This window comes from Rhineura floridana, chromosome 10 (genome assembly GCF_030035675.1).
Source record: "Rhineura floridana isolate rRhiFlo1 chromosome 10, rRhiFlo1.hap2, whole genome shotgun sequence".
NCBI classification, from domain to species: domain Eukaryota; kingdom Metazoa; phylum Chordata; class Lepidosauria; order Squamata; family Rhineuridae; genus Rhineura; species Rhineura floridana.
This window is the reverse complement of record NC_084489.1, coordinates 9,393,139-9,420,764: the sequence shown is the minus strand read 5'-3', so window position 1 is coordinate 9,420,764 and position 27,626 is coordinate 9,393,139. Positions and strand designations below refer to the sequence as shown.

The 27,626-nt window shown below is 40.7% G+C and overlaps 1 protein-coding gene across 9 annotated transcripts in view; it reads left to right on the top strand.

Annotated features, from left to right (window-relative positions):
- The window catches only part of SUGCT (succinyl-CoA:glutarate-CoA transferase), a 483,400-nt gene that overhangs the window by 192,597 nt on the left and 263,177 nt on the right, over positions 1–27,626 (top strand). For 7 of the 9 annotated variants that reach the window (XR_009758117.1, XM_061586661.1, XM_061586668.1 and 4 more), the window contains one exon: positions 107–209. Coding sequence is in view for 8 of the 9 variants with exons in the window: in XM_061586661.1 (XP_061442645.1) it covers positions 107–209 (103 nt within the window). In the remaining variant the exon portion in view is untranslated. Of the gene's footprint in view, positions 1–106; positions 210–1,534; positions 2,891–4,911; positions 5,927–27,626 lie in introns of those variants that run through there. The other 2 variants (XM_061586663.1, XM_061586666.1) reach the window with 2 other exon arrangements.

The window sequence follows — 27,626 nt, the reverse complement described above, 5'->3', positions numbered from 1 at the left end:
GAGCATTTTTACTGTGTTATTGCCTGTTTGGATAGAAACTAGCTTTTTAAAAAAAATGTTGTTGGCTGAAATGGATAGTTCAAACCACATGCTTTCTTATTCCTAGGTTTTTGGAAAAAGAGACTACCAAATGGCTAGAACTCTTTGAAGGTAGTGGTGTTCCATATGGTCCAATCAATAGCATGCAGCAGGTGTTCTCGGATCCTCAGGTCAGTTCTCTTAGATACACTTTTGAATTATTGTTTAAATGTATTCAAATGTTCGCTCCTTTCCTATATATTCAACTTCAGTTGATGTTATAGTACAACTAATTTTGACTGTTGATTTTAATAAAAGTAGAGGCACAGTATACTAATAAATAACTTGCTATAGACATTTTAAAAACCAAATGCTAGGAAATGTTGACTCTGTTTTGTATTGTGTCACAGTTGGTCTATCAGGTCTTGAACCACATCATGATTACAATTAAATGAACCTTCAGAACACAGGAGTTTGCTTTGCAAGCTCTGGAATGGCTTGCTCTGTGTGAGTGTAGAGTTTGCCATTCTGTATCTCCTAATGCAATTTGCAGTTTGCTGGATGCTGCCCGCCTCTTGTCAGCAATGGTCAACATGATAATAATTCGTGGTATTTATTATATTTGGTCAACCTTATTCTAAAGCCTCAGCCTGGGTTATCTAACTGTTTTCAGGTCTTTGTAGTGGAAAAAAGTAGGATCACTGTATCTTAAGATCTCACCATCTAAATTAATTGAAGCAGAGGCTCCATTTTATACTTGTAGTTTTATATAAAATTGCATCAATAAATATCTTTAGCTATCCTAAAAGCTGGTATCATTTTTCTTGACGTGTCTTGAGCTGCACATTATTTGGATGCAAAATTATCTAGTTTTGATCACAGAATGTAGTGCTTTCAAATCTTAAATGAGCTAATGTTTTTCTTTATCTTTTCTCTATTATTCTTCTTGTTTCCAAAAGTTAAAATTGGTGGCATTGATAAGAAGGCATTGATACAAATATTTCCCATTTTGTATGTTCAAAAGTAACTGAATTCCACCCAGATAGTGTTTTAAAACTGATAATTGTGTTAACTATGGAAATGTGCAAATCATTCACATCAGAAGTTTGCTCCAAGGTCAATTTTTCTTTAAAAAAAAAAAGTCAGTGTCACACAATGGAATAGCTCTATATAGCAAAGACTGTGAATCATTTTTGTTTCAAATGTGAAAATCTTATTAACTTGCATAGTAAAGCGGTGAATGTTCAAGAAAAAACATGTAGTTGATAAACCAAATAAGGTCAAAGTCCTTCATGTTTTAGTTACATCTCAGCTGGATTATTATGACATATTCTGTATGGGGCTCCCCTTGAAAACCACCTGGAAACTTCAATTGGTGCAGAATGCTGCTATTTAAAATTCTGATGGGCCAAGTGCAGAGATCAGGTAATCCCTTTATTGTATCAGTTGCACTGCCTGCCAGTTCATTTCCAAGTCCATTTCATGGTGCTGATGGTTACCTTTAAACCCTAAACAGCTTAGGATGGAGGTACTTGATGGACCGATCTCTTCCCATATAAGCGTGCCTGCTCTTTAAGCTCTACTGCTGTGGCCATCCTGCCTATGCCATTACCATCTGAGACACAGTCGATAGCAACACATGGGAAGGCTTTCTCTGTGGCAGTGCCCTGTATTGTTTTGCCAGCATTTAAAGACATTTCTTCTTAATCAACATTTTGATTCTGTTGTTCTGTTTATTTATTGTTAACTCTGGTTCTCTACTCTGTGGTTTGCTGCTGCTTTTGGTTTTGTTAACTTTTTGGTAACTTTTTTTAAATGATGGAGTATTCTTGGTTTTATATTTTGTTAGCTGCTCCTTTTGAAGGGAAAAGGAGGGTATTATAATTATTGTTATTATTTCCATTTGAAGCCCTTTCAATCACAGAAGGCTTTTGATCCAGTGGATGCCTCCATTAATGGAGTAGGAGAGGTGTAGTTTTTGCCAGCTCCCTTCCTCAATGCAGCCCTCAGTATCCTTCCTCCCCAGTTGGCTCCAGAGAATTGGGAAATCCTCTAGAACAGGATGGAAGATGGTATGGGGAACTGGAGGAGGATGTTAGATAAACGAAGACAGATGTATCTTGGTAACCTATGTATATGTACATTCCGAAGGACAAGAAATAAATATGTGATGAAAATAAGCAAAACTGTCAGCACTACATCAGAATGGAGATGATGGTAGACAATGTGCTACGATTCATGTAATGAGGGAACACAGTGCTGATGTTGCCTGTGGTCAGTAGGAAAGCCAACTTTCTCACTTACTAACTTTCCCAGGGATTTAAGCCATGGCTTTTTAACATTTACAGGAGATTGATTTTACAAGTGTTTTGTTTGAGGTTTATACACATGGTGGTGCTAAAATAGTGATTATGCATATGTTCAAAGGGCTATAAACATTTTAACACTGTGAAAGGTGATATTTAAGGATCATGCTGGGAGGAAGGCTGGCTCCTTAAACTAAACTTTCAGGAGTTCTTATTTAACTTTCACATACAAACATTTTAACTTTCTGTAGTGGTTTCCTTTTATTGTGGTCCACTTCAATTTCTAGGCTTTATGTTAAATGCTCCTTTCTCCAATATTATTGCATCCTCATTTTTCCTGTCTTCTGTCAGTTAATGTTCTCCATCACTCCTCCTTTTCCACATCAGAAGAGCCTGGATGCAAAGGTTCTGTGTGGCAAAGACAGTGCTCAGCAAGAGATGAATGCATGTTTGTAAGGCACATCTGTTCACTGAGGCAGGGAAACACATGTCCACCAGACTATTTACATAATAGCCACATTTGTAAGAATTGCTATTTGAAATAAAATGGTCGCCTTGTTACTTCAGATACTTCATCGACTGTATTTCTTTTCAGTGTAGCCTTCTTTTCACCTAAGTATTTTTAGTGTAGCTGTTGGTCATACCTATTGCTGTAGTTTTGAGGTCAATGTGAAGTTGAACTATAGTTTTGGCTGTTTTTGTGCTTTCTGTTTCTTTGAATACTGGTTTGATTTAAAAAAAAAGAAAGAAATTAAGCTGATTGTAAGTATCATAAATATATACTGGTCTATGACCGCAAATAAATTTATTTATTCATTCATTCATTCATAAATATATAAATTAAAGAAATATAAGATTTTATAAAACTCACATTGGGGCAAAAATGATTTCCTTATATTTATTTTATATTATATTGGCTACTTTTCAACCCAAAGGATGTGCAACAGCATAAGATGCAATAAAAAGTCACTTTTTTTTAAAAAAAACCCACAGTAATATGCATAATGTGACATTTTAAGCAGCACTTATCAGCTGCAGAGTCAAATAAACCAGGGAAAACAAGTTAGCTGACATACTAGGCCCTTCGAAATGAGGCAGTTTTCACCAAAAACTGTCTTAAAGGTTAGTAGTGGGTAGGGAAAGGGCTAGGCAAATCCCCTGAGGAAGGGAGTTCCAGATGTTGGGCACCACAACAGAGGTGGCAGTGGGATGTGAAGCAAAAAATGCATTCTTCACATCTGTCGTGATATCCTGTGTCTTTAAATGAAAAGCCAAACTGTTGGGTAAGGCTTCTGTTGATGTCACATAAGCAAAGAACTGGTCTGACCTCCAGAAGATGGAGCAGTGGTGGTGATGGTTTGATTTTTAATAATAATTTTAGGCATATGAGTAAAGCTGCCACATATTTAAAGGCATTAGCCAAATCATGAGTGGAATGTATTGCAGATGGTGAATGAATTTAAAGTGATTGTTTTACTGCTTAATTTAAGGCGCCTTTTTTCTTGGAGTTTTCTTGGTTTGCAAGTCCATTGGTTATAGCACCAAGTTTAATCTTAGTAGAAATTTCTTAAGACTTTTTATAGCAGGCGGTTTCCAGGCTTTCATTCACTTAAAAAAATGTCCTTTTAATCAGGCCAAGACTGTGCACTGCACTAAAGGAATTCCCAGTAAGTTTTAAACACTTTCTAGATGATCTCAATATGGTCAGAAGACTTCTTGGGAACTTGCATGCCATATCATCAGCAATTCAGTTTTTATAACATAAACCTTGGTTGTTGCTTTTTTATGGTTTAAAATAGACACTATTCCTCTTTTTCCAAAAAATGTAACAGAACAAAACCCAAACAAACAAAGCAGGTGTTGCAGCATCAAGATGTTTAGTTTTCAAGCATGTGGAATGCAGGCAGATGTCTTCCTCTCCAAAGAAGTGGGTTCTTTTACATACCGGTCTATAGTCTCATGTATTTTGGAAGGGCCTGTGGAAAACATATTAGAAAACAACACAGGATATATCATTTGGATCCAGACAGAGTGGGTTGTGCATCTAAGATAGTCATTGCCAGTCTACCATTGTGAGCTGCACATTTAAAAAAAGCCACAAAATGGGGAGACTTTTTGTAACAGTGCAGTTAGACATGCCACACAAGTAGAAGATATCAGGTGTAAGACATCACCACACTGCATCACTTCTGAGAAATATTGGGAGGGAAATAGCAGATCTGAACTATTGCAGCTGTCCTTGATTCTAGTTCATGCCAAACACCTGCAAGCTCTAAAAGGATACCAAAACAAAACTCCACCCTGTGGCGGACGGCCAACCCTTAATAACACTTCCACAACTTCACATTGCCATAAAAATTAATTTTAACATTTATAAAAAATACAGGAACCTTGTTCTTCCTCTCCCAGAAGTCCAGTTCAGCCACTCTTCCAAAGAGGATAAGTACATTCCACAAATAAACACACAGCTGAAATAGTGAAAAGTTTGAATGCTGAAATATCCTTGTTTTCATCTTGTGTTATTCCTAGGAAGTTATGAAGCTAGTTGGCTTTGTTAACCTCTCTGAATCACCTGTTCCTTTGTCAGGGCACATCTGTATGGCAGCTGCCCATACAGATGGAGAAACAGAGGACATATCCTTGGAAAAGGCAGGCAACTTCTCTCCTTCCTCCCTTTGGATGCCCCATCTTGTCAGTGGGAAGCAAGACATCATAACTGTACAACCTCTGCTGCTTGTCCAACCATTGCTGTGTAGAAGGAAACCAACATGGGCTGGCGATTGTGGGATCTATGGGCAGCAGATACACTGCCCATGACAGCCATAGACGTTTTCCACTCCTCAGTCATATGTCCAGATGACACATGCACACACCCTATATCTCATCCTCTCTCCTGGAGTTTGTTGCCGAGGCTGTCTAGTTCATATCACTTTGCAGTAAAGAAACTCTTGAAGTTCTGCACAAATTCAGCAGCACATAGTTTGTGTGCTGAAGTTACCCAGCTTTATGCATCTCCACTTAAAAGGATTCGGGGTAGCAGGACTGGGAAAGACCCCCCCCATTATGTGCTGCTGACGGTCAGAATAAGCAGTATTGGGCTAGGCAAACCAATGATCTGTCTCAGTATAAGTCAGTTACATATTTCATAACTGCATCCAATTCCTTCAGTAAGTGACATGCAAACCTGTCCTACATAATTTCATTCGAACACATGCAAGTGAAAATATTTTCAGCATCGTATTTTAAATGCTCACAGGTTGTATGCTACAAAGCTACAAAGCATCAGGCCAATTCTTTTGGGGGGAATTACAGACCATGGTTTGCATCTCTGTGATTAGCAAATGTTTGTTGACTCTTATCCAAGTCAAGAGAAATTATGCTTTTCTCTAAAACTTTGCCAGGAATCTTTGGCATGTAATGCTTCCAAATAAGAAAAGACACAGGTAATAATTCCCAAATGAGTGCTCCTCCTCAATTGAAAAGCTTAACGTACCATTTAGGAAAAAACTAAGAGAAGAGTTGGGGTTTGCATATATTTCACATGTATATGTACTTGTATTAAGATGTTGGTTAATATGTATTAAGTGAGAGTTACAGAGACAGTTGTATTGATATCTACATTTCAAGTTTATTTTTAAAATAGTAAACTGATAGTTGCTGTTAATTACTTCTAGTTACATATTCTGATTGCTATCTTCTTGGCTTTGTGGTGTGCAACTGGAGTTCTGCAGTAATTCACAGTGACTGGAACAGCAAAGCAGGAGAAAGGAGTGTTGCCATATTTCCATTTGCTTTCCCCTGCTCTCCACTCATATGTCACTGATAGCAGGTTGCCCAGTAAGACCCCGCCGTGGAAGAGGGACACATCTGCTACCACCGGTGGCCTTCTTAGTCTGGGGACTTCTTGGGTCAAGTGAGTTTGCTGCTGCAACCCTCTGCTTGTTTCAAAAGAGAGACCTGCTCTTTCCCAGACTAACAATCATGTCGACTTAGTCCTGCTGAATTCACTGGGGCTTACCCTTAGGTAATATCACCAGCTCCATAGAGCGTTTCTGGAGTGATCAGGAAGAGGAAGAAATATAATGGGATCTGGGGGAGGGGCCCAGTGAATTGCAGCAGGGGGTGGTGAACTGAAACAGGAGGCTTCAGCACTTTTGACAGTGACAGCTCCATCCCCTTAGCTCCACTTACAGCTGAAGAAATGATGTCTGTCAATGAGTCAGCCCCTTCTCCTTCCTTCCACCTCCCTCTTCACCCGAGCCGCTGCCGTGCACGCCTCCTCTAAAGAAGGAGCTGGAGACTTATCTCGAACCAGTGTCCTAGGAAGATCTCAAGTGCCGCCATCATTGCCAAGGAAATGCATGCAGATGCCCAAGTGAACACAGAATGCACCAGCTTTTCAATTTAGGAGGAGTTCTCGTTTGAGCATGCAGTCCCATTCAATGAAACCTTCCCCACACAAATAGAGAGATCCCACCCCAAGCGTACTTAAAGGATCTAAAGTGGCATATCTAATTGCTGTGACAACAGCTTAGTTTGAGTAGTCATGTTTAGTTATGCTGTATAGATACAGAATCCTGTGTAACCTATAAGCTGATAAAAAAAATGCTTTGAGCTAAAATTCCACATTAAACATAACAGAGGACGACCAACCAGTGACTCCGAGTCTGAATCCAATGGGGTTGGCCAGGACAGGTAAGTGAGATTAGGACTGCATTTTAAGAGGGTATTAGCTCTCTGCCAAGAAAGTACCTTGTGGGCAGTGGTGAGCTTTTTGGAAGATGAGGCTAGCAACACTCTAGCCCTTCCCCCTCCCCAGATTGTAGAGGCTTTGGGTTGGTTATTAAGAAGTGGTCAGAAGCTGTCATGAGCCCCTTGGAGAACTCTTGGCAACACTGGAGGAGATGGCTTGGGATCCATGGGAGGAGACCAGTGGTCTAGGCATAGTGGATGAGGATGTTGGGGAGGAGTCCAATACTCTGCCCATTGACAGCCCTGCTCCTAAGATTGATGCTGATGTGGGTAACAGGGTTGGGCCATGCTGCCCATGGTGGCTGATCTGCAGCCAAACTCGCCTCCTGCGGTGGGTCTGTCCGCAGTTCAGGAGTGGGTGTCAGAGGTGGAGTTGGACTGGGATCTAGCAGAGTCATCCTTGCCCCCATTGCCACAGTTGCATTGTTGGTGACACAGGCGCATACAAACCAAGCCCATTAGCCAGCCTACCACAGGAGTACCTGCTTGCTTGGCCAGTCCTGAGTGGAGAGAAAAGCCCTGCACAAGTAGTTGTGCCCACCCCATCCTTTATTAAGGGGATTCAGAGGGCATGTCAAGTATTGTCACAACTAATTTGCTAGAGTAGTCATGCCAATTCATGCCTTGTAGTGATCTTAGATTTTCTAAGCTGTATCCTGACCTATGTTCAAGTCCTGTGGTAACCTGTGAATTAAAGCCCTTGGCAGTAATCACACTGAGAGTCCCACCTCTGATTCTGTTGGTGAGAGCCAGGACAGAAGCACCCCATATTGCCTTATCTGACAAACCTATCTCGTCCTTCCCCAGTTAAGCCCATTTCATGGGCATTCATACATTGTTGCAAAGATTCCTGCATGCTAGTTGGGGTTGGAAATTGAGTATAGTTTTTCTTTGCCAAAGCACAGCCTATAGGGTTGCTACTGATGGCTGAGTCTCAAGTATACCCTGACCAAGCAAACCAAAAGCTTCCATGACTGTTTGGACACTCAGTTTTATATGCTTATTATCTCCAAATAACTTACATTTGGCACAACTGATTACAATTATTTTCAATTATATATTTACCCTCATTGTTTACCTATCAGAGTACTCTTATCTATATATCATACTGTCATCATGTTTGTTTATTTTTGGTTTTTGTGTTAAATTGAATATGATTTATAATGTATTTTGTAAATATGTTCTTTTTGTTTGTATTGTGAACGGAAAATGAATAAAAATTACAGTAAAACCTCAGTTAATGAATTCTTCAGGAACAAAGCTCCTTTTAATGAAGGCTTTTTAACGGTGAAACTGATGAGCTTTGCTTTGCTATGGATAAACTTTCAAGCCTGTGCCTTTGCTTTAAGGTGAAACTGACGAGCTGTGCCTTTGCTTTGCTATTTATTTATTTATTGTATTTATATACCGCCCCATAGCCGAAGCTCTCTGGGCGGTTTACAGTAACTAAAAACATTAAAAACAAATATACAAATTTAAAACACATCTTTTAAAAACAATTTAAAACACAATTTAAAAATTGCTATCAGTAAATTGTTAAATGTGTGCCTTTGCTTTGCTAGGGTGAAACTCACAAACTAGCGTGTTTGCTTTGCATTAAAGATATCGGAGGGAAGGATCCCATATGATTCACAGGAGAGGAGTGGGAGGGTGCCAGGTAGGCACCCTTTCAAGCCCCCGTTGAAGCTGCCCCCACCAAATGTGAGCGGGTGTAGAAACCTATCCCTATTCTTTCCATGTTATTCCTACCTCTGCTACCAAAGTTTCTGTTATAATAGTAATGTCCAGGAACACAGCGACTTAGTCAGCTGAGGTATTACTGTATATTAAAAAACAACAGATGTCATTCTTTTTCTATTATGATCAAGGGAACATCCAATATATCTTGCATGATCTTATGATCTGCCTTTGTATTAACAATGCCTCCCAGTTAGGGGGTCGTCTATAAACATTAAAGTCATACTCCTGTTTCTGTATTCCAAGTTGCTTATAAAGCTACAGAATAAAATAAACTTGCAGATTAATTCCTGAGGGACTGCTTTGACTGTTTGTCTCCATCTAGAACATTTTCTACTTGTTTTAATATTCTATTCTGACAGATGATTAACTTTTTGATCTTGCCTTCTGCCTCTTGGCTTTTGTTGCTATTATGACCACCAATAAGTCTATCAATCACAACAGACTTTTTGGTGAATGGCAAAAACAAGATAGTAACTTATCAAATGACTAGGTTTGCCTGAGCAGCTGCAAAAAAATCAGACTTAATGTTGTCCAACTAAATGTTGCATGCTCAGATGAGAGATCATTTGTAAGAAATGTTGGTGGTTGCTTTTTCATTTTGGTAATTTTTTTTAAATTATCCATATATGGTGCATATGTTAGTAACTAGAGTTCATTTAGTTTTGTGAATGATAGTATTTGGCGTCATACCTGCACTTTGTATATTCAGGCAGCTTTTTTGTACTATTTTGTTATGGTTTTTCTCTAGTACAATTAAGGTACGTAAGGCTGATTGACTGAGTGCTCATGTCTCCTCTGACCATCAGTAGTGTAGTGGCAAATTCAGAAGTACAGGGTTCCTTCATGATAGTCACAGCCACCCTTATTTGTTGCTGGGTTGTGAATTAGATCCTTGTTAATGCCTTCTCCCACAACAACAGATATCTGTAGGAGCCAATCAGCATGAAAGGGGGGGTAGTGTTAGCTACTAAAAAGAGTCCTCTCAGTGGCTGACTCACCTCCTTTCACCCTGATCGGCTCCAATCAGCAGGAAAGGACAAGGAAGTATGTTAGAAGACTCTTCTGAGTGACTAACACACTCTCCTTTCATGCTGATCGGTGAAGACATTGAGACCCTGCTCTCAAAAAAGGAGGGGGACTAAGACCCCCTGAGACCCTAGATGACTACACCCCAGCTTTACCATACTATATATATATTTGTCTCTTTTGTCTTCTAATCCACTTGGTCACCTGTGGAATTACAAAGGACTCTTACATGATTCAGTGTGTTTATTCAGCTGCCGGGAATCTTTCCCTAAATGTAGTTGTAAAAAACATGCCACACTCCAGCCTTAACTGTAACTGATTATCTCCATAAACATCAAAGGATGACCAAACTCAACCCCAACAATATGTGTGCTGAGAAGAGTTTCTTGCGAAAAGCAAATTGGAACTTGCAGTAGATGTCTTAATAGTGAAAATGTCTCCTTGTAGATGGAGAGAGACTTACTCCATTCTGACACATACTTTCCTGGGAGTAACTCTCACTGAACTCAGCGGAGCTTACTTCTGAGCAAGCAGGCATAGGATTGCGCTGTTAATTTGTGTCATTTCCTTTCTGATTTTATTTTCAGTGAGATATGTTTTGGTTTCAACTTCCACTAAGGTTACAACATATCTGCCTGTATGGACGCCGACACACATTTCTTTATTGTGCCTCCCACCCTCCAAGGACCTCAGGGCGGCATCCCTGTTGCTTCCACTTGCTTATTCTCACAAAACCCTATGAGGAAAGTTAGGATAAGGCTGACCCAGGCTTGAGCAGCCTGTTTCATGGCTGAGCAGGAATTTGAATCCAGGTCTCTCCAGTCCTAATTTGAGACTCTAACCACTATAAGTAACGCTTATGTCTCTGCTCATATATATGTGCATGCACTTTGCCAACTAAGGGCATAATCCAACTTACTTTTCCACCAGGCTGGGGAGATGCCATGGATGCATTGGACCTCCAGTTGTGTTCCACTGTGGCTGAGCCACGGCGTCTCCAGGAGCCTGCCAGCACCGCCAGGAGTTCACCAGGGACAGCAAGCCCATTGAACAGAGGGCTGGCAGAAGCTGGTGGAAGCCCCGAAAATGGGGCATGGCAGGGGTATGGCATGGCAGAGCCACAGGGAGGACTTGCACAAGATCCTCCTCACTTTCAGAGCCCTTTCCCAGGTTCTAATCTGTCAGAAAACTCCACTGGCCAAAGGGCCAGGTCAATAAAAACATTGCCATGGAGGCCTACAGGGAGCTCTTACTCCATGGAAGGCCTGTTTGTGCATGGCACCCGACAGAGTCAGTGTTCAGCCAAGCCAATGGCGTGGCTTTCTGCTGGCTCCTCCTCCTCTGGCCCCGCTGCCGCTGGCTCCCTGGCATTTGGATTGCTCTGTAATTCATTATTATTAGTCCCTAAAAAGGTTGGATTTGTTCCTTTTTCATATATTGCTTGAAACATACAGCTACAAAAGGTTGCATGTGTGTGTAACCCACACACACGTCTTCTTCTTCTTCGTAATAGTAACAACAACAATAATAATAATAATAATGGATTTATATACTGCTTATGTACCAAAATAGCTTCTAAGCAGTTTACAACATAAAATCAATTATAACATACATTCATAATTAAAATACCCAATTACAATTCAGTCAGAACATTAAAACATCCTGAATTAAAATATACAATAAAACAAACCAGTTAATAAAACCAGAAATTCAAGTGGGGGGGGGGAATGCAGGCCTAAACAGTTGCGTTTTGGGAGCTGTTGGAATGCCAATACCAATGAAGCCTCTTGTATTTCAGCAAAGAATGCATTCCACACTGGTGCCACCAGTGAAAAAGTCTGTTGGTGTGTTACCAACATAAGGCTGTAGCAAAACTAACCAGATTCCACTTGCTGAATGTAATGCTCTTACCAGGAAATGGAGTGGATGACAGTTTTTGAGGTAACCTGGTCCAGAGTTATTTAGGGCTGTGTATGTTAGTAGCAGAATCTTCATACTGACACGGTGGCTAATTGGCAGCCAGCACTGATATGATATGTGTTTGATAAGCACCACTCACCACCTAGGCTGTGGCGTTCTGCACCTGCTGCAGCCTCTGGACCAGCTACAAGGGAAGCCCCATACAGAGCACATTACAAAAGTCCAAATTATCCCTGTCCAGGAATGGTTGCAGTTGATGCACCAGCCAAAGCTGGTGTTAAGCGCTCTTTGCCAAAGAGGCCAACTGGGCCTCAATGGACAAAGATGGTTCCAAAGCATCCCTAAACTGTGTAGCTCTTCCTTCAGAGGTAGTTCAAACCCATCTAGAACAGACTCCTCAATTCTCAGACCTGGGAACCCCTTAACCGGATTCAGCTTCAGTCTATTGACCCTCATCCGCTCCACCACTGCATCCAGGAACTGGTTCAGCTTATGCACAACCTCTCCTGAGTAAAAAAAAGTAAAGCTGAGTGTCATCAGCATACAGATGACACTGTGCCACAAACCTCCTGATGATTGCTCCCAACAGATTCATATAGATGTTAAATAGTATTGGGTACAAAATAGTGCTTTGTGGCATTCCACAGCTAAGTTGCCAAAATGTAGAATTGTAGTCCCGTAATCTCTGGTACTGCTCATTCAGGTAGGAGCAGAACCTCCATAAACCAGTGCCTCTGACTCCCAACCATAGAGACAGTCCAGGAAGTTCCGATGGTCAATTGTATCAAAAGCCACTGAGAGATCCAATAGATCTCTCTCTTGAAGGAGCTCATCTGTCAGAGCAACCAGGGCTGATTCAGTTCCAAACCCAGGCCTGAACCCAGGCTGGAATGGCTCTGGATACATATGTAAATATGTATATAACCTACCACTGCAAATCTTGAGTTTTTCTACAGTTCCACAATCCAATGCATTATTTTGTGTACTTCAACTCCATTTAAGTCAGTGGGACTTAACTATGAGTAATTATGTGGTGTTGTTGTTACCTTCATTTTAAAAGGATGAATACCCTAGATGAGTTTTGATGTTATGTGCCTTCAAGTCGATTATGAATCAGCAACCTCCAAGAGCATCTGTCGTGAACCACCCTGTTCAGATCTTGTAAGTTCAGGTCTGTGGCTTCCTTTGTGGAATCAATCCATCTCTTGTTTCGCATTCCTCTTTTTCTACTCCCTTCTGTTCTTCCCAGCATTATGGTCTTTTCTAGTGAATCATGTCTTCTCATTCTGTGCCCAAAGTATGATAACCTCAGTTTCATCCTTTTAGCTTCTGGTGATAGTTCCGGTTTAATTTGTTCTAAAACCCAATTATTTTTTTTTCACAGTATGCGCAAAGCTCTCCTCCAACACCACATTTCAAATGAGTTGATTTTTCTCTTATCCGCTTTTTTCATTGTCCAACTTTCACATCCATACATAGAGATTGGGAATACCATGGTCTGAATGATCCTGACTTTACTGTTCAGTGATACGTCTTTGCATCTGAGGACCTTTTCTAGTTCTCTCATAGCTGCTCTCCCCAGTCCTAGCCTTCTTCTGATTTCTTGACTATTGTCTCCATTTTGGTTAATGACTGTGCCGAGGTATTGATAATCCTTGACAAGTTCAATGTCCTCATTGTCAACTGTAAAGTTACATAAATATTCTGTTGTCATTACTTTAGTCTTCTTGATGTTCAGCTGTAGACCTGCTTTTGTGTCTTCCTCTTTAACTTTCATCAGCATTCGTTTCAAATCATTATTCTGCTAGTAGTATGGTATTGTCTGCACACCTTAAATTATTGATATATCTCCCTCCAATTTTCACACCTCCTTCATCTTGGTCCAATCCTGCTTTCCGTATGATATGTTCTGCTTATAGATTAAACAAATAGGGTGATAAAATACACCCCTGTCTCACACCCTTTCCGATTGGGAACCAATTGGTTTCTCCATATTCTGTCCTTACAGTAGCCTCTTGTCCAGAGTATAGGTTGCGCATCAGAACAATCAGATGCTGTGGCACCCCCATTTCTTTTAAAGCATTCCATAGTTTTTCATGATCTACACAGTCAAAGGCTTTGCTGTAATCTATAAAGCACAGGGTGATTTCCTTCTGAAATTCCTTGCTCTGTTCCATTATCCAACTTATGTTTGCAATATGATCTCTGAGTGCCTCTTCCCTTTCTAAATTCAGCTTGGACGTCTGGCAGTTCTCGCTCCATATGTGGTAAGAGCGTTTGTTGTAGAATCCTGAGCATTACTTTACTTGCATGGGATATTAAGGCAATAGTTGGATAATTACTGCATTCCCTGGGGTCCCCTTTCTTTGGAGTTGGGATGTATATGGGACACTTCCAGTCTGTGGGCCATTGTTTAGTTTTCCATATTTGTTGACACATTTTTATCAAAATTTGGACTGATTCAGTCTCAGTAGCTTGCAGCAACTCTATTGGTATGCCATCTGTTCCTGGTGATTTGTTTCTTCCACGTATTTTAAGAGCAGCTTTCACCTCACTTCTAAAATATCTGGGTCTTCATGATTTGGTTCCTCCATGAATGAATCTGTCATCCTTGCATCTCTTTTATAGAGTTTTTCAGTGTATTTCTTCCATCTTCCTTTTATTTCATCTTGGTCAGTCAGTGTGTTCCCCTGTTGATTATTCAACATCCCAACCCTTGGATTACATTTCCTTTTAATTTCTGTAATCTTTTGGAATAGGTCTCTTGTTCTACCCTTTTTATTATCCTCTTCTATTTCTATACGGTAACCATTGTATTGTTGCATTTAGGGTTCTGACTGTGTTTCTGTCTCCTTTTGCTTTTCTTGTTTGTTTAACCATTTTAAGAGTTTATTCAGTCATCCATTGAGGTCTTTCTTTTTAAGTAGAGGTATTGTCTTTTTGCATTCTTCCCTGATAATGTCTCTGACTTCAATCCATAGTTCTTCTGGTTCTCCAACAACTAAGTTTAAGCCTCAAACCTGTTCCTTATTTGATCTTTATATTCTTCTGGGATGTTATTTAAATTGTATTTTGGCGTTATGATTGCTTTGTTGTTCTTTAGCTTTCCTCTGATTTTCGAAATTACCAGTTCCTGATCTGTACCGCAGTCTCCTCCTGGTCTTGGTTTTGCAGAAATATGGAACTTCTCCGTCTTCTGCTACCAATTATATAATCAATTTGATTCCTGTATTGACCATTTGGTGATGTCCATGTGTACAGTCGTCTTTTTGGTTGCTAAAATAATGTGTTTGCGAGAAACAAATTATTGGCTTCACAGAATAAGTCTTTCTCCTGCTTCATTTCTGTCTCCTAAGCCCAATTCCCCACAATTCCTAGTTCTTCTCTGTTCCCTGCTTTTGCATTCCAGTCCCCCATGATTATCAGCACATCTTGTTTTGGTGTGTGATCAATTTCTTCCTGTACTTCTGTGTAAAATCTCTCCATTTCCTCTTCTTCTGCATTCGCCATTGGAGTGTAGAGTTGGATGATGGTTATGTTAATAGGTTTCCCGTTAAATCTCATTGATATCACTCACTCAGACCTTGCGTCATAGCTCTTAATTTTTTTTGCTACATCACTTCTCACTATTAAAGCAACCACGTTTCTCTTAATTTCTCATTTCCTGCATAAAATATTTTGTAGTTGCCCAATTGAATATATCCCATTCCCATCCATTTTAATGCACTCACGCCAAGTATTGTAATGTTGATACGTTCCATTTCTTGCTTGACAGTTTCTAACTTTCCCTGGTTCATGATTCTCACATTCCATGTTCCTATTATGTGCATCGTACAACTCCGGACTCTCCTTTTGCATCTGTGTGCATCAGCCTCTGGGCTTCCTTTTGGCTTTGACCCAGCTGTGTCATTAGTCACAGCAGTATTCGTACTTGTCCTTTGTTCTTCCCCAGTAGCCCGGTGAGTGCCTTCTGACCTGGGGGTTTCATCTTCCAGCACTATCTTGTGTTGCATTTTGGACACTCTGTTCGTGGTAAGAAGTATTCAGAGGTGGTTTACCATTGCCTTTCTCTAAGTCTGGATGCATCTTAGTCTGGTGTCTCATCTTTGAGCATTCTGCCTTAGGTGCCGCTGCTAGGAGTCTAGCCTCTTGGTCTAGACTCCTGACGGCATTGCTCTTAGCTTCTTCAACACTCTCAAACCCTCTCACCAAGTTAAGGTGTGCATCCTAGAGGTGGTAAATCATTATCCTAGATGAGTGAACAGTATTTATACATCAGTGGCCGTGCATATATTCAGTTTTGGTGGGCATGTTTTCAATGACCAAATTCCTTGACATTGCTGGCAAAATGAAAGTTGGGTTCTTTGAATTTCTTTTTTAGAAGTGAATGCATAGATTAATACAGGGCTTTCATAAAATTCATAGAACAAAGTATATAGTTTTTGAAGCATGTTTGCCAGAGGGGACACCCAAACCATTTTGAGTTACTAGGATTTTAAATAAAAATGGGAATCTGCCAGGAAGTTTTCAAAAGCTTGCATGACAAGTCTGCTTCTCTGGATCAGAATGAAAAGCTTCTAAGTGGCCTTTTGAAAAAAAAACATTCTTGGCATTTCTTCATTTGGCCCCTAGAGCTGGAAATTGCAGCACAACCTTTCAAAGTTAAGTCAGAGTCTTGTTTTAGAGACAAATCTTTGGAAATAATAGGGCCAGTGTGGTGGCTAGAGCGGTGGACTTCTGTTGAGCTGTGAAGCTCATTGGGTGACTTTGGACCCATTACTATATGGAGGATCATGCAAGCAGTCCTGAATTCCTTAGAATAGTGCTGGTGAGGGTAAAAATAAAATCATAATTGTGGGGCTTCATTAAGGTGAAACAAAGGTCATATGCTATAAACAGTGATTTGTCTTAAAATGTTCGCTTTCTTTAATCATTTAGACTCAATGGATGGGCTTTATTTTATTTATAAAATAAAGCAAAGTAATTTTGATTCCATATAAAGAACTGGCAAATAACAAAAGTATTTGTTTGTTTCTTTGTTCGTTTATTAAATTTATATCTCGCCCTTCCTCCCAGAAGGAGCCCAATAAAAGTAAAAATTATCAGGGTTTCTTAATCACAGGAAAGTGTCTCCTTGTGTTCAGCTTAATACTCTTACAATCTCCTTTTGGATATGTCAAGGTCAGAAGTGGAGCCAATGCATGTGGGATGTTGGGGACAAAGTTTGTGCCCTCCCCCACTTTAAGCCTACATGTGTTCACTCAGATGCATGAAGAGGGCTTTGATGTGACAACAAAGTTGTGTGATGGCAAAAAAAAAGAATGAAAGCATCTCTAGCTGTTTAATTATTCCCCTGAGATGCAGCTGGGAGCTGGGGTAGATGGACGCAGTTTGGAGACAGAGGAGGTGAATACTTTCCCTCAATGGAAAAATCACCCTATATCCCTGAAGGTGCTACTTGCCCCTATAGAAAAAAATATTTGTGTATGCACATTTCCCCCATGATGAGAGAAGTGCCAGCTTCAAATGGGCTGGGGGAGGCTCATCAGGAAAATGGCATGGAGGACAAGTATTAACTGCTTCCCTTAATGCTATCCCCCATGGCTGCTGTGTGTGTGGGGGGGGAAAGGGATAGAGAAGCATTACATCTTTGTAGTCACATCTATTGTGAGTCAGATATATTGTACTGACCCATTCCAGGTATGAAGCAGTTGTCAAGCTGCCTCATTAAATAGATTTGCTCATATAGCATGCTGTTATGCCTGCATCATTGCAAAACCCTATATGCTGTAGTGTAGCTATGCATATCTAAACTTTCACCCAGGCAACTAGGCAGGGAAAGCTGGTGTAAATTGAATAATAATTCTTTTTCTCTCCCCCACGTGCCTTTTCACCTTATATAATGAACATAAAGTGGTCATGTTAGGAGAAGAGAAAACACATGTGGCATAGTGGTTAGAGTGTTAGACTACAACCTGGGAGACCAGGGTTCAAATCCCCACACAGCCATGAAGCTCACTGGGTGACCTTGGGCCAGTCACTGCCTCTCAGCCTCAGAGGAAGGGAATGGTAAACCCCCTCTGAGTAATGCTTACCATGAAAACCCTATTCATGGGGTCGCCATAAGTAGGAATCGACTTGAAGGCAGTCCATTTTCATTTTCAGCGTTTGGAGACTTAGGGGGACACACTGGCCTTGCAAATGTGCCTCCATTAAGTATTTGTCTAAAATTATGTTTCTGCTGTAATCCAGCTGATAAATTGTAAGGAAACAGGAAGCAGTTCCTCACTAGAAGCATGCAGCTAGGTGGAGGAGCTAGAAACATTCCTGTATTATGCAGCACAACACGAAGAGGCCTTCCTCCTGCCTTCCATATGTCAGCACCTTTTATCACATGTTGAAATCTTCTCCCTCCAATTTCAGCAGGAGGTAGGTCTTTGGCAGGTCTACCTAAATTGGAAGCAGTTCTACTATCCATATTTTTTGGGGGCTGGAGGTTATGGCAACTGTACTATTTATGCTTACATATGTCTTTATTAATGATGTACTGGTGATATCGACTGTGCTTTGAAGTACAACCTTTTAATCCTTAAAAACTGAAAAAGAGATATGTGATTCATAAGGTTTTAAAAAAATTATCAGTGATTAAAGAGACCTTTGAGATGGGCCAAATTAGTTTCACATGCTTTGGGATGACACAGGAGGTACATTTTAACTTGCATAAAAAGGGAGGGGGGAAATCTGGTGTTGTGGTTTCCTATACGTGCTTGTGCTACTTGCAACACTCATTCAAAGGGAAGAGCATGAGCCACAATTAACCCCACTAAGAAGAAAAGTGAAACAGCCAGCGGCTAAAGACACTGTTCCAACTGCCATAATTACAGGTTTGTGAAGAATCCTGCAGTTTCTCATAGGAAGCATAAGAAGAACCCTTCTGGATCAGACCTAATACCCATCCAGTCCAGCATCCTGTTCTGCCTATTGGAAGGCCAAATGCAGGAAGTGCAACAGTACTTTCCCTACTTGTGATTCCCAGCAACTGGTTCTGAGAGGCGTACCATCTCTGAGACTGGAGGTAGTATACAGCTATCATGGCTAGTAGCCATTAAGAGTCTTATTCTCCATGAATCTGTCACCCTTTTAACGCCAGCCAATTTGGTTGCTATTACTAGCTATGTTTGGTTTGTTTAACTATGGACTGTGTGAGGAATCTCCCAACATTCAGCTTAACTGGATGATTCCAGGTTCTATTTTGAGGAGGGGATTTCTCTCTCTCCACTTTTCCTGCAACCATTCAAAATTGTATATGCCTCTGTTATGCCCCTCTTTACTTGCCTTATTTCTAAATCAAAAAGCCCCCAAAGCCCCAGATGTAACTTTTCCTTATAGAGGAGTTGTTTCAGCTCCTTGATCATTTTGGTATGAACCTTTTCTACAATATCCTGTTTGAGGTATGGCAACCAGAACTGGACAGTATTCTAAGCGCAGATGAATCATAGATTTGTATAACAAAATTATATTACAAGTTTTATTTTCAATCCCTTTCCTAATAATCCCTAGCATGGATTTTGCCTTTTTCACAACTGCCATACACTGGGTTGACATTTTCATCGAGCTACCCACCACAATTCCAAGATCTCTATCCTGGTCACTCACCTCCATAAGCATATATGTTAAGTTAGGATTACACCCACCTCACCCCAATATGCCATCCTTTCACACTGGCTTACAATGAATCACAATTGTCATTTTAATGCACTTACCCAGTGCATTAAAATCCTCACAATCCTTTTTTGCTCTGACTACTCTAAACAATTTTGTGTCATCCACCAACTTGGCTGTTTCACTGCTTGCCCCTAATTCCAGGTCATTTATGAACAAGCTAAAAAGCACAGGTTCCAGTACAGATAGTAGGACAGGGGCAGAGAGCCTTTTTGGCTCCACAGACCAGATCTTTATCAGGATGTAGCTCGTGGGCCAAATTTATCAGCTGGGTGAGGCTGCCTACCTATCAATCACCTGATGTCACAAATGATATCAGAGTTTTTGTACGTTGCAGTCCCAAAGTCAGAACTTCAGGGAGCAAGGCACTGCTAAAAGCAAGGGGGGAAATGGCTTCTAGCAGCACTTTGTTCACACACCTGGACCAAGCAGGATCACCCTCCCTTCGCATCAGCTGATGACATGGAGAGGGCAATCCTACTTAGCGCTGGATTCCAGCTGGATGACAGGCACTTTGGAAGCTGTGCAAGGGGGCTTTGGCCATGCCCCGCCCTTACCTGTATGACATTAAGTATAAGCCGGGTTGGCATGGCTTGCCTAAAATGGCCTTGTGGGTAAATGGGGAAGACTGTCAGGCCATAACTGGTCTGCAGGATGGACAGTTCCCACCCCTGTCATAGAGACTTTTTGCATCCCTCCATTGTGAGAAATATCCATTTATTCCTACTCTCTGCTTCCTGTTCTTTAACTGGTTACTGATCCATAAGAGGCTCTCTCCTCTTATCCCATGACTGCTAAACTTAATCAGAAGTCTTTGGTGAGGGACTTCATCAAGAGCTTTTTAAGTACACAATGTCTAACCCCTATCCAGATAGGATCACTCCTATCCAGAGAACTCTAAAAGGATAATTGGTCAGGACTTATCCTTGCGAAAGCCATGCTAGTTCTTATTCAGCAAGACTTGCTCTTCTATATGCTTGCAGTTCTATCTTTAATAATGCTTTCTACCAGGTTACCTGGAACAGATGTTAAGTGAACCTGCCTGTAATTTCCCAAATCTTCCCTGGATCTCTTTTTTAAAAATTGGCATTGCATTGCCCACTTGGCAGTCATCAGATACAGAGTAGCTTTCCCAGTGGAATGAAGCTGAAACACTTAAGTTCCTGGCAGTGTTGTTGCTGCCACTTACTGGGAGGGAGCGGTGTGAGGTGCCAGCGAGATCAGTGCAGTGTGAGTGCACTGGCAGGAGTGCTAGATTGGCCTCACTGGTGCACCTGCACCACACTGATTTCCCTGCTTCCTCTCCCCTCTTTCTTCTGGTAAGTGGCAGTGATACAGCTGCTGGGAAACTAGCACTGTGACTCTGCATCACCAGGTAAGCCAGTTCTGCTCAGGTATGGGGGCTGATCTTAGGGACATGTTGCATATTTTTGTTAAAAGGTTTTGCAATTTCACATTTGAGATCTTTAAGAAATTGGGTCGATCCCATTTGAACCTGGCGATTTTGTCAGTAAAGCCTGGAACTTCATTTCTTGTCACCACTAGTGGATCGGTGGAGTGTATGCCCTGGCAGTCACTGTGGCTGCATAAAGGGCACTTTTTGGGAGTTCAGCAGCAGAGTAGTCCTATAAGAAGAGAAGGGCAGGGGCTTCAGGAAGAGAGACAATGAGGGGAGGAGACAGGACAGGCTAATGCTTTTCCACAGTGGAGATTCAGACATGATGGGTGGAAGGCAAGGGTTGGAAGAGCAGTCTGGGCTTGAATCCCAGTCGTGAGCCAATATGAGAGGGAAGAGAAAAAAGAGGAGCTGTACACAGACAACCAGTGATGAGAAGGGTCCCTAACTCCTAGGAAGTTAGGATCCCAAAATGAGGATCAACTCTGGGGCTCTGAGGACTGTTGTGGGGGAAATGGAGGAGAGAAAAGGGGTAGGATACTGATAGTTTCCTGTTTTAGCCTCTTTCCTGTTTGTTGCTCAGGAATTGAAACACAGATCTCCACAGTCAGATTATTTCTTCATGTTAATTGCATCCAGGGGAATAGAGATGAATAGCTGTTCTGGGGTATGGGAGAATTTAAATTATTGATTTCCTTTCATGCTTTTTTCTTTGCCTTTTTGTAGCAAAAAAGTGCTATAATACTGCAATTTTAGTATTAAAAATGAAAAGGTAAAAATATCAAAGCTGCCTCCCCTATTTCCATCCACTGTGGGAACAGAAACTGATACTGTGGCAATCAATAGAGGCTATTCATCACTACTCCCACAACTGCAATTAACAGGCAGCAGTCAATGGGCAGGGCTGTCAAACAGGAACCTTTAATCAGGGAAGGGAGCCTGTGGTCCTCTGTTGTTTGGCTGTAACTCCTATCAGCCCCAGGCAGCATGGCCAATGGTCAGGGATAATAGAAGATGCAGTCCACCATCTTGAAGAGGGGCACAAGTTCCCATCTCTCCACTAAATTAAAATGTACAAGAGCTCTGTAAAGTCTTCCTTTCTGCACAGGCTAGTGCTGCAAATATGTTGTATTGCAGCAGGAGCCACAAAACATATCTAAAAAAGTTTACAGTGACTAACCCAAAAAGCACTGGATTGTAACAGTTTGACTATGCTGTTGTTTCAATTCTCAGTTAAAAGTGAGTAAACAGAGAAGGAGCTAGTATGGAAACAACCCTGATCACACTAGAGAATGGAATGGTGACGTGTAAGGGATCATCGGGTCTTCACTTCTACTTCTAGATAGGAGACTGACTTGGCAATACTTGCCTTAATGTGATTATGATAATGTGATTATCCACATAGGCTCTTTGTTTTGATGTACATAGCAGATGATATACTTAAGCCCATTGGCTCCTTCAGCTACCTCCTCTTTTCATAGTCTTTCAAATACCTAGTAATTAGTCTAAGCTAAAATTGGTGTCAGTTATAAAGGCACCTGTGATAAATCAAAGAGATAGCACTCAGCTGCCATGATGTGAAAGTATTAAAGAGTTGGTTCTCAGTATAACAGTTGCTCATGTCTTTGGTCCTTAAATAAGCTCAGCTCTAGATGTAAAAAAGGGGGAGGGGGAACCTTAAGAGTGTGATCAAGAAAACTTAGACCCTCCAATTAAAATCAAAGGCAGAGTAATAACAAGCAACATGTAATGAAGAAAGTATGAGGCTTTTTCCCATACATCAGTTGGGGGATATAAAAAATGGTAGCAAAATGTTGGTTCTTTGAGAAAGTGCTTGCCACCACCACCACATTGTACTTACTTTTTTTGCAGTCCCTTCAGTTGTCCTGTGGCACTGGAGCTAAACACAGACACTCTTACTTTCGCTGTGCAGACTTTCTCTACCTCTTATTATAGGCAGCTGATGGAAAAACAAACACCAAACAACGCATATGGAGATGGTTTATTTCTTTACAAGTTGACTAGGAGACAATGTTGGGTGGATTTCACCAAATCACATGCTGTTGTCCTTTCACAATACAGGAAATTTGGAAAAGGTGTCACAGCTGTTTTAAATAATGTTCATTTCTCAGCATGACTGTTATGGGTAGAAGCCTTCACTCCTTTCTCAGGATAAGGTGGGGGGGGGGGGGAAGAGACATCTCATCATGGTGGAAGTTAATTGAACTTCACAGAACACTCTGGAATAGGGTTGCCAGGTTCAGGGCCTGAGACTGATCCTGTATCTTTGGGAGACGAGAAAGTCAGCCAAGTGCAGGTGTTCTTGCAACTCTGTAATGGGAAGAACCACAAGGTGGAATTCTCCCTTCCCCCTGCACAACTTTTAAAGATACAGAAGACCTCATGAAGGCTGGGCCTGGCAACCAAGAGGTCTTCTGTATCTTTAAAAATTGTGCAGAGGAAGGGAGAATTCCACCTTGTGGTTTTTCTCATTACAGGGTTGCAAGAACACCTGCACTTGGCTGACTTTCTCTTCTCCTAAAGATACAGGATCAGTCTCAGGCCCTGAACCCGGCAACCCTAATATCCAACCACAACATAATACTAAAGAAATGGAAGCCTCATCAATGTCAACTACAGTAAGGCCCAAGTATCACATGCACCGTTGAAAGCTAAAATCTCCACAAAGCAATTTTTGCTCATTCTTTGCATATGGTAAACATGTATCTCAAGGTGCCCCTTCTCCACAGCAAAACATTATTATAGTCCCTTTCAGTCATCTTTAACATTTCAGTCAAACTAGAAGATGATCCTGAATACCATAAAGTTATGGTGCAAGTGATTTTGATCTTTCAGTATAAATGTAGCTTCTCAGCATGTTTCCCTCAATCCTTTATTCTATTTACATTTTTCTGACAGTTGCATTTGAGTTTTCTGGTGTGTATCTGTATTTTCTTTCTTTCTTTCCTTCTTTCTTTCTTCTGTGTTATTGGCCCTGAACCTGGCAATCCTATTGGATATACTCTGTATTTGCACCTGCCTTTATCCCCAGACTTTGCATAAAGAAATCCAGATTTACAGACATGAAATAAATCAGGCCAATGAACCACATTTAGGAACAATTTTTATTCTAACAATTTGGTTCTGCAGAATTCTGAATATTTTGGTAAAGACAGGGTTGATCACTCTTTTGATTAGGCTGCCTGTGTCTGTAGTTTGCTGGAATTACACAAGGATTCCTGGGATCTGGTGGGTTCTATTGTGGATCCAGAAGGTTTCAGAGTATCACTAGGCGTCTTCACGCATGGGCAAAGCAATTATGCACTTATATCGCTCAGTGGTGTCATTATGCCTCATCTGTACATGCTCAGATCCTTGAAAATTCCTAAATTACAGAACCTGGTCAGAATCTGGCAAGTTTAACCATGGACTACAACTTTGGTTATCCAAAACTGATTCTCTGTCTGGAACTTGAGATCTGCTGAACTTTCTCTGAAGTATAATCTGTTATTACCACTCATCACTAGTGGTATGGGGAGTGTGATGCTCCTCTGATGTATTTTCAAGGAATGATTTGAATAAATATTACTTCTAACAGATATAACAATAAAGTAGAGAAAAGAGATTTTCTTGTTTTTAATTTAAAAACAGTATAAAACATTGCCTTTTTTAAAGAGAGTTATGGATACAGTATATGTACTGAAAATACATACCTCCTTATTTTAATTTTGGAGACTGGCATGCATCTGTTCAACATCCTGTGGCTCCAAGAATTCTGACTTGAAAACTTTCAGTTATAACGCTAAATAGGTATGTTATGACTTGCAGATGCAAACTTTTAGAAGGCCTTCTAGGCCATGATTTATTGATCAGACTACAATCCTATACCCACTATACCTGGGGCTAAGTCACATTGAACTTACTGGGGTGTAATTCTGAGTAGACATGTATAGGATTGCACTGGCAATTGCTACTGTTCAGTGCTTTGATTGGCCCATTATTTCTTGAATGAGAATATATTCTAATGAAAAAATATTTTTGCATGCTATCAGAGGTTTCTGGAAGCTGTCCTGGCCATATAAAAATAAATAAAAACAAATCTTCCTGAACCAATTGGGAGGTAATTTAAAACTGAAGCAGAAGTTCCATAAAATGCTTTATTGTTAATTTTCATTGATTCTTCCCCCTTCTATGTGTTGCATTATCTGTGTACCAGTGAAATGTTTCTAAAGAGAAAGCATTTGGAAGAACCCTCTATTAATTTCTTGCTGTAAGCAACTGGAATAATGTCAAAGGGCTTTTGAAAAGCTGTTTCATACCAAATGGCTGAATGCACTTTTGTTGGAAGATAAACCCCCAGCACATGACACTTTAGCAAACAAATACTAAACACAGATTTACTAAATCTTCTCTTCACATGGGGAGTGCCTGCACTTGCTTCACAGATTTGGTTGTGGAAAAAGAAATGAGATTTCTGGTTCCATTCTGTAAGGGACTCTGGTGAACATTTCTTGCATCTTTTCGTTATTCACATGTTCCAATGTCTGTTGCAGGGTAAATGGCAATAACTCTGGGCTAAAACATAGTGGTAATTTTGTAGGCTGTTCACAAAATATTTCCTCTAAACATTTCCTGACCATAGGAAAACAATTAACATTTTCAAGATGCTGAGTCTTTATTTCCCACTGAAAACAGCCTGGAATCTTCTCAAATATGTTGGAAGCTCAGGTCATAACTGAATAGAACAATGCATAAGAATATAAGAATAATCCGTTGTGAGATTGAAACCAGTTCTCTGAGGTTAGAATGTGTTGAAGGTACCTCTCTGCTGGCTTGGGGTGGGTGGAGACATGTTGGCTACTTTGGCCTCTGGCTATGCCTGTTTGTTGATAGCTCTCCAGGTATAGATCAACTGCAGGTATAGATCTACTGCTGGAATTAGCTGAGACATGGGGGTGGGTGGGACAGAGGTGGCCTCAGATCCGCTGGGTCTGAAACTCATCTAAGAACAAGAAATTGTGCCAGTGCAAAACATAAACATGTCACCCTCCCGCACCAGGGACCTGCATAAGCTGAGAGAGCTTTGGAAGTGGTGGTTTGTCTGCCACTTCATTGCCTCTGTCCCACTTAGGATTGCTCTGTTAATTGTCAATAGTTGGTAAATTGTTGATAGTAATCCTCTGGAATTTCAAGTCATTGTCAATAGTTTTTCAAATTCTAAGCACTGGGTTCCAAGTGGACCTTTTCTAATCCCATTACTATTTAGAAAAAGAACACATCTTGATTTTTTTTAAAAAAATATCCTACTACATGCAATATTAAAGGAAAAAATCCCAGTCATTTAAAATAAAACAGAACTGTCCACTCCAAACATTAGCAATATCAGTATATTATAGCAATATGCTATGTTGCCATATTAAAATATTGTATATTTTGGGTGTATTTGTTCAGCAGATTTAATACCCTTTAAACCAAACAGCACCTGTGCACAGATTGCATTGCTTCCAAAATTCTCGGCACAATCCACATGGAATGGGAACTAAATTAGTATGGGAAACACTGTGCCAAATCATATTATCTTCCCTAAGTACTTCTTCCCTCATCTAGGATGCACACCTTAACGTGGTGAGGGGGTTTGAGAATGTTGAAGAAGCTGAGAGCAATGCTGTCAGGAGTCTAGACCAAGAGGCTAGACTCCTAGCAGGGGCACCCAAGCCGGAATGGTCAAAGCTGTGACACCAGACTAAGATGCATCCAAACTCAGAGGAAGGCAATGGTAAACCACCTCTGAATACCTCTTACCACGAGAACCCTATGAACAGAGTATCCAAAATGCAACACAAGATAGTGCTGGAAGATGAGACCCCCAGGTCAGAAGGCACTCATTGAGCTACTGGGGAAGAACAACAGACAAGTATGAGTAGTGCTGTGACTAATGATGCTACTGAGTCAAAGCCGAAAGGAAGCCCAGAGGCTGATGTGCACAATGTGAAAGGAGAGTCCGGAGTTGTATGACGTATGCAGTAGGAACATGAAATGTGGGAATCATGAACCAGGGAGAGTTAGAAATTATCAAGCAAGAAATGGAACGTATCAACATTACAGTACTTGGCGTGAGTGAATTAAAATGGATGGGAATGGGACAATTTCAACCAGGCAACTACAAAATATTTTATTCAGGAAATGAGAAATTAAGAAGAAATCGGGCTGCTTTAACAGTGAGAAGTGATGTAGCAAACGCAGTTAGGAGCTATAACACAAGGTCTGAGTGACTGATATCAATGAGATTTAATGGGAAGCCTATTAACATAACCATCATCCAAATCTACGTTCCAACGTCAAACGCAGAAGAAGAGGAATCGGAGAGATTTTACTTAGAAGTACAGGACGAAATTGATCACACACCAAAACAAGATGTGCTGATAATCATGGGGGACTGGAATGCAAAAGTAGGGAACTGAGAAGAACTATAAATTGTGGGGAAATGAGGCTTAGGATATAGAAATGAAGCAGGAGAAAGGCTTATTGAATTCTGTGAAGCCAGTACTTTGTTTCTTACAAACACAAAAAGCAAAAGCAATTAGGAGCTATAATGCAAGGTCTGAGCAAGTGATATCAATGAGTTTAAATGGGGAACATATTAATATAACCATCATCCAAGTCTACAATCCAACGGCAAACACAGAAGAAGAGGAATTGGAGAGATTTTACACAGAAGTATTTATTTATTTATTTATTGCGTTTGT